Genomic DNA, 19,772 nt, shown 5'->3' with positions numbered 1-19,772 from the left:
AAAAAGGGAAAAAATGAGGAGTTGTGGGAAGTTAAGGGGAGTTAATCCCCTGGGCCCACAAATTTTTTTTTCTCCCACGCCAAACTCACGCTATTAGCGTGGCTCTCTGGAGCTCCCACGCTAATAGCGAAAAATACGCTAATAGCGTGAAGCTTCATGATCAGTTTTTCAAAGTTTTTCATTTCTGCTTTTAAATGCTTATGTACTACTACTATATGCAATAAACATAAAAATACTTACAAAACTGGGTGTGCCTCCCAGCAAGAGCTTGTTTTACGTCCTTAGCTTGACGCATTTTTAAGAAATAATGGCTCGATTAGTGAAATCGTCGTCAAACACCGATCAATTTCACCACCGAAGTAGGGCTTAAGTCTCTGCCCATTCACAGTCCAGTTGGCTTTTGTGACTGGATCCTTAAGCTCAACAGCTCCATATGGTTTGACCTCTTTAACCATGAAAGGTCCGGACCACTTAGACTTCAATTTGCCCGGAAACAGTCTTAGTCTTGAATTGAAAAGTAACACCATTTGCCCCGGCATGAATTGTCTCAGAATGATCTTCTTGTCATGATACTTCTTGGTCCTTTCTTTGTAGAGCTTTGAAGATTCATAAGCTTGATTTCTCAATTCTTCAAGCTCATGCATTTGAACTTTTCTTCTTTTACCGGCCTTCTCTTGATCAAAGTTGAGGAACTTCAATGCCCAAAATGCTTTATGTTCGAGCTCGACCGGTAAGTGACAAGATTTACCATAGACCATTTAGAAAGGAGTGAGGCCTATAGGAGACTTGTATGCAGTCCTATATGCCCACAAAGCTTCATCAAGTTTAGCCGACCAATCCTTCCGAGATGTAGAGACCGTCTTCTCAAGTATTCGTTTGACCTCCCGGTTGGAAACTTCGGCTTGTCCATTCGTTTGCGGATGATACGGTGATGCTACTTTGTGCTTGACTCCATAATGATCTAGTGCTTTGGCAAGTTGTGCATTGCAAAAGTGTGACCCTCCATCACTAATGAGAACTCTTGGTGTACCAAACCGGGTGAAAATATTCTTTTTTAGGAACTTCACTACCGTCTTGCTATCGGCTTTAGGCGATGCCACGGCTTCCACCCACTTTGAAACATAATCAACAGCTACCAAGATGTACTCATTTGAATATGATGAAGGAAAAGGGCAAACAAAATCTATACCCCAACAATCAAACACTTCCACTTCAAGGATGAGTTGTAGAGGCATCTCATTTCTTTTTGACATTGATCCGGTTCTTTGGCATTCATCACAATGCTTGCAATGTGTATTGGCATCTTTGAAAAGAGTTGGCCAATAGAACCCAGATTGAAGTACCTTTGCGGCTGTTCTCTCCCCGTTGAAGTGACCTCCATAGGGCGAATTATAACATTGCCATAGGATCTTCTTTGCCTCTTCATCATCCACACACCTACGCAAGAGATTGTCCGCTCCAATTTTGAACAAATAAGGCTCATCCCACACAAAGTGGTTAGCATCATGGAGGAACTTCTTGCGTTGTTGCCATTCAAAATCTTCCGGAATGAACCCGGTTGCTTTGTAGTTCACCATGTCGGCAAACCACGGTCTCACATTGATTGCTAGCAACCGTTCATCTGGAAATTCTTCACGAACTTCCGGTTCATTCTTGGTTACCTCATTGTTTGTCAACCTTGAAAGGTGATCAGCTACAAGATTCTCCGTGCCTTTCTTATCTTTGATCTCTAAGTCAAACTCTTGAAGCAACAACATCCAACGGATGAGCCTTGGCTTTGAGTCGGACTTAGTAAGGAGATACTTGATAGCTGCATGGTCAGTATAAACAACAATTTTGGAACCTACAAAGTAAGAACGAAATTTCTCCATTGCATAAACTATTGCAAGTAACTCTTTTTCAGTTGTGGCATAATTGATTTGTGCCTCATTTAAAACTTTACTTGCATAGTGAAAAGCATGAAAAATTTTTCCTTACGTTGACCCAAGACCGCACCAACAGCATAATCACTTGCATCACACATTAATTCAAAATTTAAGTCCCAATTAGGAGCAATGATTATTGGTGCGGTGGTCAACTTTTCTTTTAAAGATTCAAATGCATCAAGACATTCATTATCAAAAACAAAAGACTTATCTTTGTTGAGCAAGTTGCTCATAGGCTTTGCGATCTTTGAGAAGTCTTTGATGAACCTCCGGTAGAACCCGGCATGACCAAGAAAACTCCGAACACCTTTGACATTCACCGGTGGTGGAAGCTTTCCAATAACGTCGACCTTTGCTTGGTCTACCTCAATACCCTTAGCAGAAATCTTATGACCAAGGACAATACCCTCGGTAACCATGAAGTGACATTTCTCCCAATTGAGCACCAAGCTAGTTTCAATACACCGCTTCAGCACGGTATCCAAGCTATTCAAACACATATCAAATGACGAACCGAAAACTGAGAAATCATCCATGAACACCTCCATGCATTTACCAATAAGTTTGGAGAAGATTGCTTGAACACACCGTTGAAAAGTTGCGGGTGCATTACACAAGCCAAATGGCATTCTTCAATAAGCAAAAATACCAAAGGGGCAAGTGAAAGCCGTCTTCTCGTGATCATCTGGGTTCATGGCGATTTGATTGTAACCGGAGTAACCATCTAGGAAGCAATAAAAGGATTGACCGGAGAGTCTTTCAAGCATTTGATCCATGAAGGGCAAGGGGAAGTGATCCTTCCTTGTTGCTTGATTGAGTCTTCTATAATCTATACACATCCTCCATCCGGTGACGGTTCTAGTTGGGATCAACTCATCTTTATCATTAGTGATCACCGTCATTCCTCCTTTCTTGGGAACTACTTGAACCGGGCTTACCCAAGCACTATCCGAGATAGGATAGATCATGCCGGCTTCAAGTAACTTCACTACTTCTTTTCGCACCACCTCTTTCATGTTTGGATTTAAGCGGCGTTGTGGTTGTGCTACCGGCTTGAAGTTTTCTTCCATCATAATCTTGTGCATACAATAAGATGGACTTATCCCTTTCAAGTCGGATAATTTCCACCCTATCGCTTCCTTGTTGGCCTTAAGAACCTCTACCAACTTTGTTTCTTCATCGATGGACAAGGAGCTACTAATGATCACCGGTTTTGTACCATCTTTCTCAAGAAAAACATATTTCAAATTAGAAGGTAAAACATTTAATTCCACCTTGGTGTCATCAACTTTCGCTTCTTCCTTGGATTCTTCTTTCAAATCTTCAAGTATGGCTTGATTAGGAAGAACCTCCTTCAAGGAATCTAGCTCCTTCAAACACTCTTCAATGGCACTTGCTTCGTCTTCATCAATAGCATTGAGTGCGTCCACCAAAGCACTCTCAAGGGGTGTTCTATTGTGAAATTGCTTCCGAGTAGTCAAGATGACTTCATCGATTGCATCCATTTTGAAACATGCACCCTTGTCTTTCGAGTACTTTAAAGCTTCTCGGATGTTGAAGGTAACCTCTTCATCATTTACCTTGACCTTCATGATATTATCATCAAGATCAATCATCATCCGAGCCGTTTGCATGAAATTCCTTCCCATTAAGATAGGCACATCCTCATCTTCTTCGACATCCATAACCACAAAGTCAGCCGGAAAAATAAATTTGTCCACTTTTACAAGAACATCTTCGGCCATACCTAGTGGTTTTGCAAAGGATTTGTCGGCCAATTGCAACATCATCCTAGTCCGCTTTATACAAAGGTCACCAACTCTTTTGGCAACGGACAAAGGCATGAGATTGATGCTTGATCCAAGATCAAGTAGTGCTTTACCTACATGTGTTGTTCCTATAGCTACCGGTAGAGTGACTCTTCCTGGATCTTGCTCTTTCTTAGGCAACGTTCTTTGAATAATAGCACTACAATTGGCATCAATTTGGATCGTCTCTTCATCGTTGATTCTTCTTTTCTTGGAAAGGGTATCTTTCATGAACTTCGCATAGACCGGCATTTGCTCCAAGGCTTCTGAGAATGGTATATCAATTTGCAACTTCTTGAAGAGTTCAAGAAACCTTGCGTATTGCCGCTCTTTGTCTTTCTTCGATGGAGCATGTGGGTATGGTAAGCGTTGAGCCACCACTTGCTTCTCAACTTCTTGTTTCTTCCCTTTATCTTTCCCCACATCTTTATTCTTCCTCTCCATCTCCTCTTGTTCCACTAAATCTCTTTTTTGATTTTTTTCTTTTTCAACTAATTCTTCTTTATTCTTTATATACACTTCCTTCTCTATCTCCACACTATCCTCCTCGAACTTCTCTTTGTCCTCCTCGTTAACAACTTCATCATCCTTCTTTTCAACAACAACATCATCACCTACCCCTCTACCTACTACTCTACCACTCCTTGTAGCTATAGCTTTTGACTGCTATGCTTTGTGATGCTCCTTAGGATTTGGTTGAGTGTTAGCGGTGAAAGTTCCCACTTGCGGAGGACCTTGAGCCATTTGTTGTGCTAACTGACCAACTTGCGTCTCAAGGCCTTTGATGGACGCATCAGTGTTTTTCTGGTTAGCCCTGGACATTTGCATGAATTGCTTCAAGACCTCCTCGGTGCTTTGGGAATTGTTAGGTTGTTGGGGGTTATTTGGTGGTGGGAATTGGTATTGATTATTGAAGGGTTGTTGGAATTGAGGGAAATGTTGTTGGTAGAAATTTGATTGCGGATATTGGTAGTTATTGTTGTAAGGTGCTCTCCACGGTCTCTGAAAGTTTTGAGTGGCCGGATATCTTCCTTGAGAATTGGAAGTACCCGGATTTTGGGATTGTTGTGAGGTTCCGGCTTGTTGTGGTTGGTTAGGCCTTTGTTGGTTTCCCACATAGTTGACCTCTTCCTCTTCAAAAGAACCGGGTTCGGGACAATAGCCGGTGGGATGATCCCCCGTACAAAGTCCACAAGTATTGACTTGAGCGGTTCCTCCTTCTTGCTTGAGAGATTCAAGAATTTGTTTTGGCATAGCTCTCATCTCCTTTTGCATAGCTTCTATTTGTTGAGTGAGAAGCTTATTTTGAGCTAAGACCGCATCATTTGCTTCTAGTTCAAGGATACCGGCTTTCCTTTGTTGAGGATTCCGGTTGTGAGAAGATTTTCTTGTGTTGATAGCCATTTGGTTAATGATTTTGACAGCATCAGCTGGATTTTTCATAGCAATAGAACCTCCAGCACTTGCATCTAGCATCGTCTTGGACATGTCTTGTAGCCCTTGACGAAAAAGATATAGTTGCATTTGGCTATCAAAACCATGCTTTGGACAATTCCTTAGCAATGATTTATAGCGCTCCCAAGCTTCACAAAGAGACTCACTTTGGCCTTGAGCAAAAGTTGTAATTGAAGTTTTAGCCTCAAGATGCCTATCCTCCGGAAAGAACCTTTCTTGAAATGCTTTCTCTAGCTCACCCCAATTTTCCATCAAAGAAGTTGGTTGATCAAGATACCACTCCTTAGCCTTCCCGATCAAAGAATGAGGAAACAATTGCACAAACACACCCTCTTCCTCATCTTCCTTTGCACCAAGTGTACCGGCGATAACATAGAAGTTGGTTAAATGTTTATATGGATCCTCATGATCCATACCGGTAAACTGGTTATGAGTTATCAAGTTTATCAACCCCGACTTCAGCTCAATTGATTTGGCATTACGATTGCCAAGATTAGCTAGCCTCCTCGGACTAACCCACATAGGTAGAGCATCATTATCATCTTCCTGAGCCATGACTACTTCTGGTTCACTCTTCGGAGATGAATGTGGTGAAGAATGTGAAGAATCACCAAGTGATATAGTATGCACCGAACCTGACGGAGAAGGAATAAAAAGTAAAGATTCCGGCTGAGCCAGCCTGGCTAATCTCTTAGCTTCCTTTGCTTGCTTCTTAAGTAACCTAGCAGTTTTCTCTATTTCTGGATCAAATTGAAGGTCTTCTTTAGAAATGGTACCTCGCATATACAAAGTTTACCAAGACTATACCAGGTGGTTAGCATCAAAAATAATGAATGATATAAGTGTATAAGTATATGCATGAAAGAATTTTGTGCAAAATTGACTTAACATGACAAAATTGTTTCAAAACTTATAATATAAAAATACGCTACTCCCCGGCAACGGCGCCATTTTGATGTAAGATTTTTCCTACATGTCATATAACTATGTACACGTGAGTATATATAGGATCGTTTCCACAGGGAGTTACGTTAATCATAAGCATTTTCACAATAGTTCACATTAAGGGTTTGGATATAATTTGTTTGTAACACTATATCCATAGATTACAAAAGTAAAAACGAGAGGGTATCGAACTATTTCGCTTGCGGTATAAGATAACGAGCAAGCATAACAGCAGCAATCTCTCGATCGATTAACAGATTCTAGCTTTATAACCAATATTATTACAATCATTTCTACAACATCCTTCGTGTCCAAAGCGACATCGTTATTTCCAAGTTAGCGTTTAAACATTCGTGTCCAAATTCCTTAAACGATAACAAAGTCGATCGGATAACTTAATCGACCGTGTCCAGCCTGATTAAGTATCCGAAAGCATTAAAATCTTGATTAAAAGTAATTATCAAAGGTTTACAAACTTGTCAAGAGTGATATAACATAAGATAGATTGTTATTCTAGTTCTAGATTCAAGAGTTTGTATCCAAATCATCTTGAATCTCTTTGAAAGCATTAAAAGCAAGAATAACAACAATATTGAATCATTAAGCTAGAACCTTATATATTAAAAGATCAAAAGATTACATAATAGCATGGTTGTTACCTCAATACTACAAAGAAGGTGATAATTACACATAGACATGTAAACTAATGCAAGGAATGAAGGAAAGATGAAGATTCCATGCCAAGATCCTTGATGTCTCCATGAATCTAGGGTTGAATCTACTCCTTAATCACTTGCTTTGTGTTTCTCTCTATGAAATAGCTCTAACCTCTCTCTAGAAATGTATAAAATGTTTCAATGGAATAGTGAATGACCTAAAAGAGAGGTAAGAATGCTATTTAAATGGCCTTTGTTTTTGCACCTACGCTAATAGCGCAGATTACGCTAATAGCGTGGTATGTCGGCCTATAATCTGGCCAATGGGCTTGTGCCACGTTGGCCTTGCCCTGCTTCTACGCTTCAGCTACGCTAATAGCGTGGTCCTCTGGAGCTTCTACGCTTATAGCGTAATCCACGCTAATAGCGTGTTTCTTCATGACAGCCACGCTCCAGGTGTGCCTATGGCGTAGCTCTCGGGAGCTTGTACGCTAATAGCTCAGAATACGCTATTAGCGTACTCTTCAATAGTGCTCCAGATCCTATGCCCCAGGTACGCTAATGGCGTATCTCTCTGACCTTGGGCATTTCTTCATCACGCCAATAGCGTAGGACACGCTAATAGCGTAGGACATTGAACTTTGACATTTCTTTATCCTTGCTTGTATTTTCCTGCACAAAAAGGGTAGAATAAGGCTCAAAAGCATAAATGACATATTTACACAATAATTGGAGTTTTCCATAGAGAATCTTGCAAAACAAGTCACTAAAATGCCTAAACTCCTATATGAAATATATCACTTTTAAACACTTATCAAATGCACACATTCCAATAAATTATTTCTATATTTGAATCATTAACTTGTGCACAAGTTAACATTTCCCTTTTTTTAATATCTTTTCAATAATACTTGCTGGTAGAAGCATTGCTGATGTTGACTGAAACTTGAGATTTCTAAATTCTAATGCTTGAGATTTCACTAATGTCATTCATTGCTACGAATATTGAATCTATAAACTCTTCATAAGAGCTACTCACACCAAGTATGGCTGAACAGTGATGAAGATTGAGCATGAGAAAAGCTTGCAAACCTATATATAAAGGTTGGCAGCATTTTACAAAATACAAATTTGTCTAAACCTAAAGCTTAGCGTGATTGGTGATGGGCAACTTATGTTGCTTATTCACGTAAGAATGGTACAAGCAATCTAAGAAATCATATGCTAAATCAATGTACAAAGTTATCCAAAGAATATCTTGCACCAACATGACTGAATCTTAACCTCAAAGGATTGAAAAAAAAAATTTAATCTCTGTTTGCCTTGAGTTATTATCATCTTTTGTCAATAGTACTCGAATGTCGGGAGCATCTCTACTTCTGGATTTCATTTTTTTTAATAAACAGAGAAATAAAGGACGATGTAAGTATGGGGAGCCTTGAATTATGCGGACCTTTGAAATTGAATTGTTATTTTAATAGGACGGTTTGTAAATTGCTGTTAATTTTAGCTGATTACAAATTTGTTAATCTTCATACGCACTTGAGTTAACACAACTGCAAATGTTAATTATGTTGCGTGATTATACAGAACTTCATCTGTAAAGACTACAGATGGTTGCATTTAAAATCGAAATCAAACTACCTGTGATTTATCGCAAGATTTTTACCACAATATAATAACACTAACTTGTTATTTGAAATTTGAATCTCAATTTTTTTTTACCCAAATTGCGTATACTTTCCATTGTCAAGATTTTTACCACAATATAAAAACACTAACTTGTTATTTGAATCTCAATTTTTTTAACCCAAATTGTGTATACTTTCCATTGTCAAAAAAGTTGTGCATCACTCTTGAAATCAAGATACTGTTGTAAATATAGTTTAACTTAAGTTGAAATTTGTATATTGTGATCAAAATTATAATGTAATTTTTAAAATTTCATTCTTGAATCCAAACACAGAGTGTTAACCAGTCAACAAAACAAGTCAATGTTTATGCTTAGAAAACGCAGTAGAACTTGAATTGTTAACAGAAAATTCAGTGGCCAGATAATTCGAAAATTATGGTTGGAACTATGTCATGGCCAAAATACGAGTAAGACAACCAGATGATAGGGAAGATTCACAAGTAGGCAATGTAATAAATGTTCCTAAGAGTAAGTGTGAAAAAATGAAGTACCACAAAATAACAAGATACAAAACTGTCTGCAATGCCCATGCCCACTCAACAGGAAGCAAAAATCAACATAATTTTGGGAAACTATAGAAATCAAAAACCCATTCCACAAATCTAAGATCTTGGCTTCTCCTTCTTCTCCTTGAAAAGGGCAAGAAGAGACACCCCAGAGACCTTCACAACTTTGAATCTAACTCCAGGAATATCTCCCACAGCATGACCCTTTCTTCCAAATCCAGCAATCAAAACTTCATCCTGCAACCATCAGTCACACACAATGTCACACAAGATGGATACAAACAACGAATTACTAATAAGATATGAAAAACAATTTAAGACAGTTCCAGACATATCAGTTTAAAGTCACTGATCAAACCAATAGAAAATATGAGCAAGGACTTACATTTTCTTCGATGTAGTTTAGACAACCATCATTGGGAACAAAGGCAGCAATTTTCTTTCCATTCTTGATTAGTTGTACCCTGGCACACTTACGAATAGCTGAATTGGGCTGTTTAGCCTCAATACCACTGTAAATAAAACAACAATCATTTCTTAGCATCACATGTTCATATCAAATAAAATTCTAGTAAAAGGAAATACCAAGCTTAACCACTCTTACATCTTTTCGAGGACAATTCCCTTTGCGTGGGAAGAACCAGCAAAAGGTTTCTTCCACTCATTCCCAAGATGAGACTTCTTGTATGACTTGTCAGCCCACCTTTGCCTCCTGCGGTGAGACTTCAGCTTGCGAGCAGCTCCCATTCCATGTGTCTTCCTATAGACAAGTCAGAAGATTTAACATAGCTTTCACAAAACTATCTTTTGTTGTTACATAGATAGTAGATACAAAAATAAACAATTCCTGATTCCCACCTAATATCAAAGTGTTGAAGACCTAAGTCATTTACAACAAAAAGACTGTTCACAAAAAATGTTCATAATTCACAACTAAGAGTCTGTTTGGCAATACACATTTTTTAGCTTATGTCTTATAAGCTCATTTGACTAAAAAAGACCAGCCTGGTGACCGTCAGTTTTTCAGAAGCTTACAGCTTATTTTTACCAACTTATAGCATTTTTAGATAAGCTAATTCAAGTAGCGTATAGCTTAATCTAAAAAATAAATATATCATTTTTATGTCATTTCATATGAATAATTCATATGTATAAGGTAGTTCAATAGCTAGTTTTACCAAACACTACAAATTTAATCAGCTAGCCAATCAGCTCATCCCCTATAGGCTAGCTTATCAGTTCTTTGTTAATTTATACTAAATTAAGCCTAAATATTCAAGTTTCAAATTTCATTTCACTTTAACTACAGCTATAAGCTAGTTTATCCCATGTTCCACAAGAAGAACAAAAAATAGATACACAATCCAGTACCATAAGTCATAAACTAACAAATAAAACTTACACAAACCTAATGCCATAGGAAACTTAGCCAGCACATTACATACAGATAGGATATAAATCCATAAACTAAACTAAACAAAAGCTTGAATAAAGAATCAAACATAGCATATTTATATTCGATTTGGAACGGATCCACCAAAATGAAACCTAAATACTAACAAAATTAAATTAACTAGTATTACTAAGCTCATCCTTATGAATATCGATTTTGGGAATGGTTAACAGGGAACAAGAAAAAAATTCAATAGAAAATGCAGAAAAGGCAATGAAGGAGTTACCCCATGGCTGCTTGGTCCTTGTGTGTTGAGCTCGGAGGTTATGGAGGGACACGAGCAGCAACAGCACCAACACGGAAGACGAAAACCCTAATCTCCGAAATGAAAACTGAGGATTTATATACTGCTTTCATTCTCAACCAACAAAATCTCAATTCTGGGCCTATTGGGCCACTATTGCACAAGAGGTATTTCTTCCCGCACCCTATACATTTTTTTTTTTTACTTTTTTGTTCTAAATTTAATTATATTATGGAATTTATTTTATTATTCAAATGGATTTTGAAAAGTAAATTCTAGAGGAAAAAATGCCGCAAAAAGCAATGGTACTAAATCAAACCTAAGATGCGTTTTTTTCAAGTTATTTTTATAGATTTCTATGAATAAAATGATAGAAATGTGTATTCCTCTATTTGTTATCCATTTATTAATTTTCTTCTTGGATATAAAATATTTCTGGGAAGAGAATTTTTTTTTACTGTAGCCCAGTTGGCAGGGACATTGCATAATATATACATGGGTCGGGGTTCGAATCTCGGACATCTCACTTCTCCACATTTAATATGTGTATGAGCTCCAACCACTAGGCTACTTGACAAAAAAAATCCAAAGAAAATAGTGGGAATAAAGCTCCAATAAAGCTGAGAATAATTCAGGTTTATCTACCTATTAACATCTCTATTATAAAGGTTCACAATAATATTATAATATTAACCAAACATTTTTTTAAAAAAATACATTGAAATAAAAGTACATCTTTATATTTCTCAAGAAAGTTATTCTATAAATAAATTTAATAAACTTGAAACAACACCGGTGGTTGTGTTGTGCCTAATCCTTATTGCTTGTTAGACTTATTCCCTTAAGTAATTTTTATGTCTGATGCCAAGGATAGTAAAGGTAAAAGAGCTGGTACAAAGTAAGTTCAATGAACAAGAACACAGGTATATAAACTTTGCATGTATTGAACATAATCTTACTTGAATTTTGCATGTTTTAAAATGGGCAATCATGCTGTTATTTCCCTTGATTTAAATGGAAGAACAAGATAATGTAAAAAAAAATGTAAAACAGGAAAAACCAAATGCGATCAAAACAATGTATCTTCAAAACATTTGTGACACTATTTTGTTAAGGCAAATATTCTCCAAGGATTGTTTGAATGGTGATCAAACCAGAGGACGCCCAACATATAATAATACAAAGCAAACAAGTACAATCAAACATGAGTTAAAGCATTTACTCGACATGGTAACTAACAAGTATGTAATGAAGCATATTATACATAGTTATACAACCTTGCAGGTTGCATATATCTATCTATTGATGATTCTTCTTCCACAACACTCCAATTTTCTTCAACATTGTTGTATTTTTCTTCTTAGGTGAGTCATCATCAGTTTCTTCTGCATAAGGCGAACTCATCTTGTTACCAATAATAGAATTGTTGTAGCCACTGTCAAGTGAACCAGTTCTCTCCATAATTTTTCCATTGTTGTTTCCAGAAGAAATCATAGCAGCAGCTGCTTCAGCTGCTTTCCTCCATTGATCTGACTGAACTTTCAATCTCCTTAATTCAGCCTCTAGCTCCAAATTCGACGCCTGTGCAGCATCTAACTCCTCAGTTACACGTGCTATCATTCGGTTACTTTCATCAGCTTCTTCTGTTATGTAGCTGAGTTTTGTCAAAGCCTCTCGCTCTGCGGCCCTTGCTGCCTCAGCGGAAGCAACAGCCTCATCCGTGATTTTATTCTTCTCTAACTCCTCTCTCTTTATTTCCATCTTAAGTGTATTGTTCTCTTCAGTTATATTTTGTAGTTTTGTCTCTCTCTCCAATAATCTTGCCTTCAACTCAGCCACATCACTATCTTGCAAATGAGATTCTTTTTCCATCAATTGTGCCCTTAACTCTTCAACATCGGCTTTAGATTTCTTCAATTCCTCATATAATTCAGCTTGTCTTTGATAAGATTCCGATTTCGTGTTCTCCAGTCGTTCAAAGGCACTTCTAATCTGCAATGTGCTTTGGATATACTCGTTCTGATATCTTACCTCGGCAGCATCCAATGCAGATTTTAACTGCCCTGCTTCAGCTTTAACTGAAACAAGCTCGGCTTTGAGCCGGTTTATCTCCTCGCTTTCTACAACTTCCAATGCAGGTAAGCGAGGAGATAAACCAACTCCACTGACCAAATCCTCCTGAAGTTTGCTCACAAGTTCCTCCAGTGAGTTTACTTGAGACCTTGATTTCTCTAACTCTAAAGCTAAGGATTGGTAATCTTCTGACGCTTTTGCACCTTCTAATCGGAGCGTTTCCACTGTCTTATTTGCAGCTTCCAATTGCATTTGAGTTGTACTAACTGTTTCCAATGCCTGTGATTCAGATTCTCTACAATGGCTCACCTCATTTTTCATCTTTGCAATTAAAGAGAGTGTTTCATCAAGCTCCATCCTCAAATCTTGAATCTCAGCATCAGCTGACTCAGCATTGTCAATCCGGGTAGCTTCGGATTCACGTGCCCTTTCAAGTTGCATTTTCAGTTTCTGGACTTCATTCATTGCAGATGCTAAAGCAGCTGAGTCCATTGAATGCTGTTTCTGGACAGCCTCTAGTTCAGACTGCCATTCTCGATCTCGGTCCTGAGAAATTTTCCTTAGTTCTTGAATTCGCTCATCTTCAGAATTGGATAGTTCCAGAAGTTGCCGCTGTGATTCCTCCAACTCTCTTGACATGGATAAAAGCCGATTCTTTGCATCTTCAGCCTCATGTTGAGCTTTTATCTTCAATGACTCGGATGAGTTAAGTTGTTCTTTAGCTTTCTTTAGATCTTCTTCAAGTTGAGATAGCCGAGACTCCAATTCTTGTACCCTATTTGTTCCGTTCTTCTAGAGGTAGACAAAAATGTCAAGGAGATAGAGTAAATAATATATTTTAAAAAAATTCAACAACTATCTAAATAATTTAGATTTTGCTATGCATAGAGGCAATATATTCATGAAGGTCTTTTATAACTTTACCAAGTATCTAGTTATTTATTCCAATGCATCCATGAAATTACCAATAATCACAATGGCACCAAAGGTAAGTCTTATAGGAACTTAAAATGTACCTCAGATATTGGACTTTGTGTTGACTTGACATTTGGGCTCCTATCTTTTGGAGTTTTATTTGCTGGGTTTGAAGACGGCGAAGCGGAGTTAGAATCAGATCCTGATGACTTCGTCTTGCGAGCAGTCCGAGGATTTGAAGGAGATTTCTTTCGGGGCACTCCTGATGCACCATTTCTGCTCACAGCCAACCATATTTCAATCAACATGCTTAAATAACAGTTGAATGCAGATAAAAAAAAAAAAAAAAATTTACACATATCACAATGAGGCATAGTCAATTGAAGAGCTCATTTGAAAGAATCTCTTTGCAAATTTCTTGAATAGAATGGTATCTACACAAGAAGAGTTATAGGTCCAATAAAGAAACAAGACAATCCTTCCCAAAATATTGTCGTTTCATAGAAGGGAAGATAACACGCCAAATATTTTTCATAAACAGGACAAATGTTTGCCATTGATGCATAGAAGCCTAGTTTTCTTATAAGTAGTGAATAGGATAAGCTTACCACAATATGATTCATCAGGACAAAATTATTTCTTCAGATTTCTTTGGAAAACTACAAATAATAAATTATACATTCTATTTAATGGACCAAAGGTAGCATTCATACCTCAATTAGATCCCAGAAATATTTACAATTGTTTGAATACTGAATAATGAATATACTTACCGAAATATGACTTACAAGGAGTTCAGTAATCAAATCAATTCCATGAATACAAATAGGCTCAAATTAATTTTCAGATTTTTAAAAAAAAAAGGAACAGACCTTATAAATTATAGTACAACCAAACCTACTGAATAAAATAAGAGCAATTCATCCCTCATTTAGACCCTATATAATTTGACTGAAGACAGGAAAAAGAATACAATGCTGCAAAAGTATGAAATAGGACAACCTTACCTTGCTTTTTGTGTCTGCATGTTTAATATCTAGGTGATAAAAAAGGGAAGGTAAATAGCTTCTTCTTAAAAGCCCCTGACCCACAATTCCTGCAATATCAATCTGCAAAAGAAATTAAGACAATGAAGAAGTTGATTTATGACTTGAGAAGAAGCTATTGCTTGTACTTTGCATTAGATTATATGACCACATTGGATCCTTGATTCAAGTTCAACAAACATACCGCATATAATATCCCTTCAAAGAAACTCCAAATAAACTAACTCCACTACCACCTAACAAATTAAATACATATATAAGTAGACAAAAATTAAAATAAATAAAATCAAGCACCAAAAAATTAGTATTTTTTTTGTGATAATTAGTATATTATTATTAAGTTAAGTTATTTTTAACCCAAATTTATTTAGACTTTCCTCCCTTTTACTCAAGTACTATGGTACAACACTTGATGGACCAGCAACAAACAACAATGATAACCTTGTCAACATCCTAGCCGCACTAGTAAAATGCAAGTAATTAGTTAGCTAACTACATCATGGAGTCAAGAAAACATAAATTACTAGAAATAATTGAAATTCTTAATTTCAAAGATCTTTCATGTTCCAAAACTAAAAAAAAAAAAACATAGAAACCCATATTTCTCTTTGCAGCATAAGTACAAAAACAGTGTTGCATTTCAAAATGGACGAATACCCTTAAACAAAGAACAACCAAAATGAAAAATAGTTTGCTTTTAACAAATTCTCACATGAATGAACTTGAGGCAGACCAATATTGTTATATATACTAAACTATACCTCTAAAGTGAAAAAACAGTATCAATTTTTGAGTTGAAATATATGAAGGAAATGGGGGAAGAAGGAGGTAGAGAGCTGAAAAAAGGAGTGTAAGATGCAAAATACAATGTACTACGACTATGAGACAGTGATGGAGAAAGTAGAGCGTCGTTGAGGAGGTAGATGAAGTTTCTATGGCGCTCAGTTACAGAGTCTCTCTCTTTCTTAGTCTTCTTTTTCTTTTTGTGTGAGTTACACTTTGTAAGTGACGGGGAACAGGAAAATACGTTTGAAACGGATGCCACATTAATTCATTAATGTTACGCTCCTTAATCTTCAATACGCTCTCTGTCACACTCACATAGATCATAGATGCGACTCACATACACATACACTATTCGGGTTCAAGTCACTCTTCTCTCTTTCTTCAAAAATATAATAAAACAGGAAAATGCTAACAATGGATCCGAGGACATTGTTTAAGTTTAAACATCAAAAAATTAGTAAATTATGTAGTTATGATTTTTATATTTGCTTAACTTGTATTTTCAAGATAATTTTTTTTTGGGTTCCTTAAATAATGTTCTTATGATATTTGTTAGCAAGATCCACTAATGTAGAATTGATAAAAATTCATTTTTTTAAAAAAAATTTCCAAGACATAATTTCTGTAAAAGAATTTTCATTAAATTATGTAAAAAAAAAAAAAAAAACTACATCCATTTTAATGATTATACATTTAAAAGCAATTTTGATCAAAATCATCCAAACAACATTCATCTTGTTTAATCAATTATGAATTATTATATCTAAAAATAAATCAATTTTGTCAAAATCAATTTTGCCCACCGCATAACCAACACACACTTAAATATGTAGTAAGGGTCTCTTTGATAAAACTAAATTATAAACTAGCTTTTAGTTGATAGAAAAATTAACTTATAATTTTTTTTTTGAAGGAAAAAAATTTAACTTATAATTGATAGCTGAAAACTTATAATTAAAAAATGAGCTGAATTAAATTAAAGGGTTTGATAAAATTAGCTTTTGAAGTGACTGATAAATATAAAATGATAAAAAAGTACATGTACGAATACAATTAATTTTTATAAAAAAATATTTTACTTAATATCTTTATTTAAATATGCTAATTTATTTCAAAGTATTTTTCATCTTTAAAATGGTAAACATATTATATGAATTAAATTGAGATTTTTTGTTTAAACATCATCATTATTATTTTTCTCTTTTTTTGAAGGAAATTATATTTTTTCTCTTAAAAATCATTATTATATCTTTTTACTTTATTTTTTTAAAAAATTATATCTTTTTGTTTAAAATGATGATATAATATGTGATAATCATCTATATCTATATCTATATCTATGTCTATATCTATACTATATATAAAGAAAACTACCCCTTTCAGCCCACTTTTGGGTTGGACTTTTCTTTCCAAAAATACCCTTAATTTTTAATTTTAATTTTATTTTAAATACAAATAACACATGTAACAAATAAATAAGAATAAATTTAATTTAAAGAGAAAACTCACACACAATTCCTTATGAATTGTTCTTACTGTTAGCCAATTATAAAATAGCACGTGGATTACTAATCCATATCACTAATCGTCCTCGTTAACCCTCTTTTACCTCCGTTAACCACATATCAAACTCACAAAAAACTAGCACAAAACAAAAACTCATGTTACTTTTTTATCAGCCGTTTTTATGTTGTACATATGTGTTGTTCCCCTCAATGCAATCGACAAAGATTGCCAAGTATTTTCATATCTTTTCCACAAAAAACAGTATTTCCATATTATTTTATTACTTCCACAGAAAACAGTATTTCCATTTAAATTTTATTATTTTATTAGTATAAGTTACTCTTCCTTAGCCTTTGATCAATTGTAAAAAACGTGAGCAAAAAATAATGGCTAAGATTGGACTTTAAATCCTCTAAAACAAGATTATTAAGAAACGTGAGCAAAAAATAATGTTAAAAATTGGACTTTAAATCCTCTAAAAAAAAAGATTAGTAACAAACGTGAGCAAAAAATAATGTTAAAGATTGGACTTTAAATCCTCTAAAAAAATATTAGTAACGAACGTGAGCAAAAAATAATAATGTTAAAGATTGAACTTTAAATACTCTAAAAAAAAAGATTAGTAACAAACGTGAGCAAAAAATAATGTTAAAGATTGGACTTTAAATCTTCTGAAAAAAAAAAGATTAGTAACAAACGTGAGCAAAAAATAATGTTAAAGATTGGACTTTAAATCTTTTGAAGAAAAAAAAATTAGTAACAAACGTAAGCAAACAATATTTCTAAAGATTGGACTTTAAATCCTCTAAAAAAAGATTATGACTCAAAATATTTTAGAAAAAGATTTGTTAGCACTATAATAAATATTAATATGTAGGGTTCTCACAGTTCATAGTTCGTTCCCGTATTATTTAGTTTTTCTCAACCTCTCTCAGTCCTCTACATCAGAATTCAGAATTAACCTGTAAGTTTTTGAGCCCGTTTGTTGTAGCTTTTTTTAGGAAAAAATCACTTTTTTCCAGAAAATAATCACTTTTAAGAATATTGCATTCGTTTGTTACAGATTTTTTAAAAAAATCAGAATCTAAAAAAAATCTAAAAACAACTTCAAATGAGAAGCTGTTGAGAGCAGCTTCTCAAAAAATAGATATTTTTTAGTGGAGGGAGAAAATATGAATCTAAAGATTGAACTAATTTTGTAAAAAAAAATCGCTTTTATATAGCTGTATCCAAACAAACTAAATTATTTTTTTTAAAAAAAGTGATTTTTATCACGGTAAACAAACGCAAAATAGATTCTGATTTTTCATAAAATCTCTAAAAAATAATCTCTAAATTATTTTATGTCAAAATCACTTTTATTTTAATCCATAACAAACGTGTCCTTTTTCTTTTTCTTTCATGTTACAACTAATCAAAGTCGATTAATTTTATGGATTATATTTGACTTTGCTGATTTATAAGTGATTATGAGTCAAAAATAATTTTGTTATATGCCTTGACAATATTTTGTTTATAAATCAATATATCAATAATTTCCATTAATATTTAAAAATTTAAAAATTTAAATCAAAATTATACAAACAAACATAATAAAATAATCACATGCATGCGTTAGCGCAGTAGAAAGAGCGGACAGACGGGCACGATAGTGCCCGTCTTTCCGCTAGTTATATATAAAGAAAACTACCCCTTTCAGCACACTTTTGGGTTGGAATTTTCTTTCCAAAAATGCCCTTAATTTTAAATACAAATAGCCAATTATAAAATAACACGTAGATTAATAACCAATGTCATTAATCGTCACTGTTAGCTTTCTTTTACCACCGTTAACAACAGATCAAACTCACAAAAAGTTTAAAAATTATATTTGCATTCTTTATGTCTCTTCTCATGAATTCAAATCGATCCAGAATTCATCATAGTACCCTCTGATCACATCTCATCACCTCTAAAAAATTAGAAAGTTCCAAGGCTCACGAACTTGATTAATACTTCTGAAGCACCATTGAATGGAATATCTTTAAGGTCCACTTCATGAATTGAATATCTTTCTGTTTTATCCTTCGAGCAATTTACTTTTCGCCAACATTACAATTCAACCTTTGTTTTTACTTTTTTTTGTGTTAGAAGAATGAATGAATCAAAATTTGAGAAAATCAAAGTTGAACAATAATCACTTATGAAAAAAAATATTCCAAAGTTTATGTTTTTTACTGTTTTATTTCTCACGAGTCTATGAGTTTTTTAATTTTTTTTTAAACAAAAATAATAGCCGATGAGGATTGGACTATAAATCCTCTAAAAAAAATTAGTAACAAACGTGAGCAAAAAATATTGTTAAAGATTGGACTTTAAATCCTCTAAAAAAAAGATTAGTAACAAACATGAGCAAAAAATAATGTTAAAGATTAGACTTTAAATCCTCTAATAAAAAATTAGTAACAAACGTGAGAAAAAGATTAGTAACAAACTAAGCAAAAAATAATGTTAAAAATTGGACTTTAAATCCTCTGATAAAAATATTAGTAACAAACGTGAGCAAAATATTATGATTCAAAATCTTTTAGAAAAATATTTGTTAGCACTATATTAAAAATATTAATAAGTAGGGTTCTCACAGTTCATAGTTCGTTCCCGCGTTGTTTAGTTTTTCTCAACCTCTCTCCGCCCTCTGCATCAGAATTCAGAATTAACCTGTAAGTTTTTTTTTTCTTTCATGTTACAACTAATCAAAGTTGATTAATTTTATGGATTATTT

At 34.7% G+C, this 19,772-nt stretch overlaps 2 protein-coding genes across 13 annotated transcripts; both read right to left on the bottom strand.

Annotated features, from left to right (window-relative positions):
• Positions 1–8,903: 8,903 nt before the first annotated feature.
• Positions 8,904–10,756, bottom strand: LOC146956097 (small ribosomal subunit protein uS12). The gene is made up of 4 exons (XM_085726657.1): positions 10,668–10,756; positions 9,593–9,748; positions 9,374–9,500; positions 8,904–9,225 (listed from the first exon to the last, which is right to left on the bottom strand). The coding sequence occupies exons 1-4, from the start codon at positions 10,670–10,672 to the stop codon at positions 9,085–9,087; spliced, it is 429 nt and encodes a 142-aa protein (XP_085582783.1). The 5' UTR covers positions 10,673–10,756; the 3' UTR covers positions 8,904–9,084.
• A 993-nt stretch (positions 10,757–11,749) lies between these two features.
• LOC146956096 (interactor of constitutive active ROPs 2, chloroplastic-like) lies at positions 11,750–15,908 on the bottom strand. Of its 12 annotated transcripts, none has more exons than XM_085726553.1 (5): positions 15,599–15,908; positions 14,904–14,955; positions 14,681–14,782; positions 13,775–13,949; positions 11,750–13,550 (listed from the first exon to the last, which is right to left on the bottom strand). In XM_085726553.1, exons 3-5 carry the CDS (start codon positions 14,698–14,700, stop codon positions 11,985–11,987), a joined length of 1,761 nt encoding a protein of 586 aa, XP_085582679.1. In that variant the 5' UTR covers positions 14,701–14,782; positions 14,904–14,955; positions 15,599–15,908; the 3' UTR covers positions 11,750–11,984. The 12 variants fall into 12 exon arrangements, with proteins under 12 accessions (XP_085582679.1, XP_085582652.1, XP_085582665.1 ...); XM_085726526.1 differs by having other exon boundaries at positions 15,481–15,858; XM_085726539.1 differs by having other exon boundaries at positions 15,586–15,795.
• Positions 15,909–19,772: the final 3,864 nt, after the last annotated feature.

This window comes from Medicago sativa, chromosome 1 (genome assembly GCF_051527215.1).
Source record: "Medicago sativa cultivar Bolivia chromosome 1, Bolivia_mono, whole genome shotgun sequence".
In the NCBI taxonomy this organism is placed as follows: Eukaryota; Viridiplantae; Streptophyta; class Magnoliopsida; order Fabales; family Fabaceae; genus Medicago; species Medicago sativa.
This window is presented reverse-complemented; position numbering and strand designations above follow the sequence as displayed.

Excerpts from the sequence above, each read along its gene's own strand:
- LOC146956097 (XM_085726657.1), bottom strand. Across the intron at positions 9,501-9,592 it reads GGAATTGTCCTCGAAAAGAT|TGGTATTGAGGCTAAACAGC; the intron begins GTAAGAGTGGTT and ends TTTTATTTACAG. Across the intron at positions 9,226-9,373 it reads TAAACTACATCGAAGAAAAT|GATGAAGTTTTGATTGCTGG; the intron begins GTAAGTCCTTGC and ends TGATGGTTGCAG.
- LOC146956096 (XM_085726519.1), bottom strand. The coding sequence starts at position 13,981 with ATGTTGATTGAAATATGGTTGGCTGTGAGCAGAAATGGTGCATCAGGA. Across the intron at positions 13,551-13,774 it reads CACAAAGTCCAATATCTGAG|AAGAACGGAACAAATAGGGT; the intron begins GTACATTTTAAG and ends GTCTACCTCTAG.